This window comes from Pangasianodon hypophthalmus, chromosome 7 (genome assembly GCF_027358585.1).
Source record: "Pangasianodon hypophthalmus isolate fPanHyp1 chromosome 7, fPanHyp1.pri, whole genome shotgun sequence".
In the NCBI taxonomy this organism is placed as follows: domain Eukaryota; kingdom Metazoa; phylum Chordata; class Actinopteri; order Siluriformes; family Pangasiidae; genus Pangasianodon; species Pangasianodon hypophthalmus.
In genome coordinates, this window is record NC_069716.1 from 9,145,358 (window position 1) to 9,153,042 (window position 7,685).

The 7,685-nt window shown below is 36.2% G+C and overlaps 1 protein-coding gene across 4 annotated transcripts in view; it reads left to right on the top strand.

Moving 5' to 3' along the window:
* Positions 1-7,235, top strand: part of gria3b (glutamate receptor, ionotropic, AMPA 3b) — a 128,823-nt gene extending 121,588 nt beyond the window's left edge. Inside the window, exons 14-16 of one of the 4 annotated variants that reach the window (XM_026940429.3) lie at positions 811-925; positions 2,371-2,618; positions 5,515-7,235. In XM_026940429.3, the coding sequence (XP_026796230.1) occupies positions 811-925; positions 2,371-2,616 (361 nt within the window). In that variant the 3' untranslated portion in view covers positions 2,617-2,618; positions 5,515-7,235. Of the gene's footprint in view, positions 1-810; positions 988-2,370; positions 2,619-5,514 lie in introns of those variants that run through there. The other 3 variants (XR_004578416.2, XM_026940428.3, XM_026940431.3) reach the window with 3 other exon arrangements.
* Positions 7,236-7,685: the final 450 nt, after the last annotated feature.

Below are 7,685 nucleotides of genomic sequence, written 5' to 3' on the forward strand. Positions count from 1 at the left end.
TACTCTGTTAATCAATGTCTCTCCTCAAGCCAAAAAGAAATGCGTGGGCTGGGAGCTCGCTTATCTGTGAGCTGCCACTGCAAAGGCAATGAATTTTTAAGCCCCTCTCGATACCTAGAGTATGCAGGACTGTTTTTTTTTTCACCTCTTAAAATACAAATTTGGATTTAGCCCAAAAATCCCAATCTGAGACCTAATGTCAGTCTAAGCAGTAATTATATCCGTACAGGTCAACAGTAATATAAATTTAAACCAAACTATTATTGAATACTAAAATAATTTTCAGGTTAGGCCTTCTTGTTTTCATAGCTACATATTGAGCCACTTTTTTCTGCTCTTTAACTGCAGTGTGTTTCTATGTCTTATGCCCTGTTTTCATAATACTACTAGGTTCTCTCATTTTTTTTAATGACTCTCCTCAGCTTGAACAAAATATTACTGGTAATTTTTGTTTGTCTGTCAGTCAGTAAAGGGTTCCTAGCTGATCAGACTTCTCAGACTGTCTGTATCATAAGTGAACAAATGCATTCTCCTCTGCTTCTATAGCTCAGCAGGTCATATCTTCCGCAACCTGCGTGTTCTTCTCTTAACAGTGTATGCCGATTACTCAAAGCGATATGGGTAGGTCCTGGCACCTTAGCGTAGCTTCTGCTGGATAGAAGGTAACAGTCAGAAATGCCTGCCAGTGTGTGTTGTGGAGAAATGGCCAGGAGTCCTGCTTTATCGCTTTGTAAAGTATGAAAGTAGATAAGACTTGAATAACATAAAATAACATAATATAATGTTATTTATGTTATTTCCCACGTGAAGAACTCCTGTAAACCTTGCAGTATTGAAACTCAGTGAACAAGGCATCTTAGCCAAGCTGAAAAACAAATGGTGGTACGATAAGGGTGAATGTGGGACCAAGGACTCTGGAAGTAAGGTCAGTCGCTGCAGGTCTTTTGTACTGATTCCAAATTGCATTTTGACGTATTTGTTCATATGCAAAGAAAAGAAAACTTTTTCTTCATTTTCATTTGATATGTAAGGATATATTGAATGACTTTTGGCCATATTTATTAAATTAATCCAAGTGGCCTCTAGTTTTGCACAATTCCCCACATGAATATTTTGCCAAAGTACATAGATCATTTTCTATTACTGTATTTTTTTCACTTGGAGCACTTGTAATGATAAATCAGGTAGTGTTATATGTGGGGGATTAGTAAAAGTGCAATAGATATAATATATATTTTTTTAGTCTACCAAGTGTTATTCTTTGCTTACTTCTAACATTTGACATTCATGACACTACAACCATTATGCTGCTGTTTTTTATTTACCAAACTTTTAATTAAAATTTTGATTTACAGTATTAGCGTTGTTACTTATTTGCATGAAATGCGTCTATTAAATTGTTTATCTTCTTGTGCTGTGAAGTAGAAAGAAATTATTTATTGTGTCAAACTGTTTCAATCTAACTTACTTAGCCCTCGATGAGAGCCGAGGGCCTTAGTAAATTTCGCTTGAAACAATGTCACAATGAACATTTTGTTTCCGCACCACAAGAAGTTAAAGAATATAATAAACCTCTTTGTTAACCCTCTGAGATTAACTTAGCTAGGTGACCTCTTAATGAATATTTAAAGCTATGATCATCACTCTATCTATTTAAAAAAAAATCAACTGTAGATGTTTTTCAGCTCATAGGGTTAAATTGCAAATGGTAAAACTCTTGTGAACAAATTTTTAATGAACAAGTTTGGGAGGTAAGCAGCAGCAGAATGGTTCAAGCCAATTCTTAAGATCAGTATTTTGTAGAAAATATGTCAAAATATGAATTTGATTGTTAAATAATAAAGAACAGGAAGCTTTTAAAGGGAAATTAGTAGTCATTTTTAAGAGAGGGTTTGAAGCCAGAGGTCGGACCTGTATGTAACTGACCAGCTTCCTCAAACACATGAAGAAGCCAGTGATAGGATTAGGTTAGAACTTTCCAGAACTTGAATTTTCAGAATTGATCAGCTATGCTTTCTAATGTTGCATTGACTGAATTGCTTCCTTCTGGAGAGCTACTGGACCTACAACCATCCTAGAGGCTCTCAATCCTTCTGGTTGTTGTAGGGAAACTACATGAAGTCAATTTAAATTCTTAGCCAGTCTTTAGCCTCCATTTATGGATGTGCTCAATCTCTTGGGAGAAGCACCAATGGAGATTTTTATCACTTCAGAATGTCTCCTTATAAATACCAGTAGTCCTGGTCGATATTTCTACTAGAAATAATTCCAAGATTAGGTTATTTAGCTATAAGGTTAAGAGTGTTGAATATTTTGTATCAAATGTTCACCAGTGCAAATGATACTAACTGGCTTCCTCACTTCTCATAGGACAAGACAAGTGCTCTGAGTCTGAGCAATGTAGCTGGAGTCTTCTATATTCTGGTTGGTGGTCTGGGGCTGGCCATGATGGTGGCTTTAATAGAATTCTGTTACAAGTCACGTGCTGAAGCTAAAAGGCTGAAACTTGAAAAAAACGCCCAAAACTTTAAGCCTGCCCCGCCAACCAACACTCAGAACTTTGCTACATACCGAGAAGGCTACAATGTGTATGGGACAGAGAGTGTTAAGATCTAGAGGTATGTAAAAGAAGCTTTTTTTTTTTTCTTTAGTTTTAGTGTTGGCCAACGCACTACACATCTCATCTCTTAAATTTCAGCTGATCTTATAGTCCCCAAGCCAGTCATATTTTTCAACCACTGGATTACAAAAGACACCATAAAATGGATATGCATAGCTTAGCTTAGCTTGTATTTGCTTTCTGAAAATTTATAAAAGTCCAGTTGGTCAAGACTTGCAAAGATGTAAGCTGGACTTACAGTATACTATTATACAGAGAATATAAAAAAATGAATTGGAGAGCAATTTGAGAGAAACAGCTACATTAATGCTAATATATTTGTTAAGGTGAGTATTACAGTGCCTTTCATAAGTATTCCCTTTCCCCTTGAGGTTTTTATATTTTATAGGATTACAAACTGGAATTAAAGTGGGCTTAACTGCGATTTTTCCCGTTTGAATTACACAATATCTCTAACATTTGAAGATTCAAAAAATACTTTTTATTATGACACAATGGTTAATTAAACAAAAAAGCAGAAATCTGTTGGTTGCATAAGCATTCCCCCCGGGTCAATACTTGGTAGAACCACCTTTGGCTGCAAGTCTGCTGGGATGTGTCTCTATCAGCTTTGCACAAATGCATCGTGACATGTTTGCCTTCTTCTTGGCAAAATTCTTCAAGTTCTGTCAGATTGGATGGAGAATATTGGTGAACAGCAAGCCGTTTTCAAGTCTTGCCACAGATTCTCAATCAGATTGTGATCTGGGTTTAGACTGAACCATTCTAATACATTCAGATTCTTGGTTCTGAACCACTCTAGAGTAGTATGCTTAGGGTTGTTATCCTGTTGGAAGGTGAACTTAAAGTGTCTTGCATACTAGAAGACTATTTTTCTTCTAGGGCTGCCCTGCATTTGGCCGCATCCCTCTTGCTCTCAACTCTGACCAGTTTCCTAGTCCATGCGGATGAAAAGCATCCCCTGACCATGATGCTACCACCACCATGCTTCATTGTGTGGATGGTGAATGCAGGGTGATGAGTAGTGTTGGGTTTCAACCATATGTAGTGCTTTGTGCCAAGGCCAAAAAGTTCAGTTTTGGTATCACCAGACCAGAGAAACTTTTCTTTGTTTGCTGAGTCTCCAACATGTGGTTTCATATGACCTTGTTCGATAATGGCTTTCCTATCAATATTCTTTCATAAAGCCCAGCTTTGTGCATTGTCAAATCTATGGAATAACTGTGAGTAGCTTCTCCTATCTGAGCTGTGGATCTCTCCAGACCATTTGGCTTCTTAGTTGCTTGTCTAACTGATGCCCTACTTATCCAATCACTCTGTGGGTTGTTTTGGATATTTTTTCAAAACCAAACTCTGATTGATAATTTTCTAGAATTTGTCATGGACCTGTTCTGATAGCTCATTGGTCTTCATGATGCTGTTTCCAGATGTATTTATATTGAGATCATGAGACACAGGTGGACTCCATTAATTCAGAGATACACACTCAACTAATTACTTGACTCCTGATCCCAACCAGTTGCATCAGAACTAATTTTGGGGGTTCATCGCAATCAGTTATGCAATCACAACTCTTACATTTTTTTTTTATTTGAAAATAATTTTGCAAATTACATTGAGTTTTCTCTCCACTTCAATATTATAGGTTGTTTGTGTAGATTCATGACATATAATCCCAATTAAGTCTATTTCAGCAGAACTACAAAATGTAGAAATGTTAAAGGGGTGAATACTTATGCAAGGCACTGTATTGTGAGGTTCCCCCCAACAGTAAGCATGCTTTAGCTGGATGACCATTGAATTAATGAAACAGTTCTGGCAGTAGCATCCACAAAACTGCATCTATAAAACCATTTTTTTCAGATTGGTTTCACTGACGAGTTTTTACACAGGGAATATTAGTGGTTGGGTCTTTTATATGTGTTTGCTATTCAAATCTGTCTTATGCTGTACAGAGCACCAGTGCTTATGCCAAAGAGGAACCTAAGACAAAGTATAGAGAAATATAACAGATACAGTATAGTGATATAGATACGCTATATGGCCAAAAGTATGTGAACACCTGACCATCACACTCATATGTGAGTCTTCCCCAAACTGTTGCCACACAGTTGGAAGCACACAGTTGTAAAGAATGTCCTTCTATGCTGTAGAAATAAGATTTGCCTGTACTGGAACTAAGGGGCTCAAACATGTTCACACATGACAATGCCCATGTGCACAAAGCGAGCTCCATGTTTTGCCAAGGTTGGAGTGGAAGAACTCAAGTGGCCTACACAGAGCCCTGACCTCAACCCCACTGAACACCTTTGGGATGAACTGGAATGCCGACTGAATCCCAGACCTCCTCCCCCCACATCAGTGCCTGACCTCACTAATGCTCTTGTGGCTGAATAGTTCAAATCCCAACAGCCATGTTCCAAAGTCTAGTGGAAAGCTTTCCCAGAAGAGTGGAGGTTATTATAACAGCAAAGGGGGATGGAATCTGGACTGGGATGTTCAACAAGCACATATGGGTATGATGGTCAAGTGTCCACATACTTTTGGTCATATAGTGTAGATTATAAAGCCAAAGGATAATAAGTGTCACCCTTTAAGGAAATAAAAAAAAACCTACTGAAATAGTTTGAATAATAAATTATAATAGGCTCCCTTTAGACCCACAGATAATTATTAACAGTAAACACAGATATTAACAGAGGTATTTATTAATAATAAAGAACAGGCATTTTATATATATAACTACCCATTATTAACTAACCATTTAGACATTTAGACTAATAAATAATAAATAAAACTCATTAGAGCAACGCACAGACCAATACCTGTTGTTATTATTAAGAAGAGTTTTGCGTAAATATTTTATATATCCTCTGTATCTGTTTCCATCGCAGATGCAGGCCCTGCGAACTTTCGTGTCAGCCTTGATGATTGTGACAAGAAAACCTTAAAAAGCGATGGCTGGATCTTTAAGAGGTCTCACCCTCTTTCCCCTTCCTACTCCATCCACATTCATCATCTGAAAGAAAGACAGGAGTAGACTTTATCTTTGGAAAGAACCTGGACGTTTCCTTCAGTGCCTTATGGAACATTCTGAGAATCACTCGAATGTAAGCTCATCATGGTGACATCCCATTGCTCCGATAACACGTGAAACACATGAAGGAATGCCATTGCCATCTGTGAATGAACTCTTGAACTGCATAACTCCATGGAAATCGAGAAACAAAGCCATCACTTGTGATCTGAGCACATTCAGAAGAGCCAGACTGAAAACTGTGTTGGAGACAGCGAGTCTCGTGGTATTGGTACACTGCTGGACTTGGTTATCGATGGAAACTTAACAAAAAAAAAAAAAAAAAAAAAAAAACAACAAACAAACAAAAAATGCTTGTATTTCATCAACTGTAAATTTGCTTTCACAATCACAGTAACTGATAAAAGCATTAATTTATCAAATTTTCAATTCTTTCTAATAGAAATCACTTAATGTGAGAGACTGAGATTATATGCTGTTACTTGAGTAGTGTCATTGTTTATTAGTTTTTTTTTTATTATTTGATGCTGCTGATTTGTCAAATATTTAGGAAACTCTTATGTATCAGACCCCAGAGAAGCAAGTTACATAAAACACCTGGCTATCAGGAACTGACAATAAATGCACATTGTGTAAAATTAATATGACCAAAAATATACAATGAAAAAAAAAACAAAAGGTGAGGACATGTGCAATCACTTGCATTATACACAACCTGACACTCACTTCACATACACTTTAGTTAAAACCTTCCAAAAAACCGTGTCTTCAGTATTTGAATTAATTTACATGGATTTCTTTTTATAAATGTCTATTGTACGAGAAACTGAAGCTCCAGTACAGAAAAGGGATCATCTACATGTAGATAAATTGCAATCCATGAAAAAGGACATGGCTTTTAAAATGTAGTATTTGAGTACCTTGCAATTTTCTCAATATACTAAACATTTAAATAAAGCTTTGGGTTTTAGTTTCATTTTACACTCATTTTAGTGTTGGATGACCTACTTAGTAAAATAGCGTTAATGACATTTAAACTAGATTTATAAATGGTGTTAACAGGGGAAATCTTAAAAGCTTAGCACATTTACATTATGCTGTTACACTTTCTGTTTACTATAAGAAAAAAACTGTGACTCCATAGGATTTAGGAATGCTAACAATCCTGAATCCATGGAAAGATAAGTTTTATATAGAAAAGAAGCTTTCAAAGAATTTAAAAAGGAACTAAACTACTATGAAGAAATGTACATTTGTTAAAACAAACTTTCTAGCCGCCTGCAGGATTGAGTTGAATTCCCTTTTTTTTCAATCTGCATGTGAAAAATTTGTGATTGCCTATTAAGCCCTGAAACCTACATCTTAGAAAGGTCAAGAGGAGTAAGACAATTTTCTATTTGACATTTTACCCTTTCTTCCTTTCCTGTTTTTGCACCTCAGCCCAGAGAACCTTAGCAGGCATCCTAGTGACGAAAAAAGACAGAAATGCATGCATGGGTCTAATTTACTGAAACCTCTTTAGTGAGGCCTTGTACAAAGTATTTTAATATATTTTGTAAATAAAACCCATATAAAACACTCTTTTGGTTTTTTTGACTCGTTGCATGATTAGCATGTGAGTTAAAATGTCAGATCCACTACCTTTTTATATTCTAGCAAACGTACATTTCATTTGCTGACAACTGCTAATTATTGAAATCATGTAGAGCGCTTTTGTAAATGGATGACAAAAAAAATGTTAAAAGCTATGCTCAAGCTGTTCCTGATCTGAGCTGCCCTGTCAGCAGACATTCTCCAATAGCGGGTATCATAACTACAATATTTCCATTTTTAATCAAATATTAGTCGTTTTTTTTATTTCTGAAATGAATCATGGCATCAGTAATAAGAATTTTCTTTAAATGTAGTCAAATAAGTCTATCCTTTGCCTCATACATTCGTTTTTTTTTTTTGTTTGTTTGTTTTTTAAGAGAACTGCTGTTGAATAGACTGCTGCAGCTTTGTGTGCTTCTTCTTTCATGACTTACT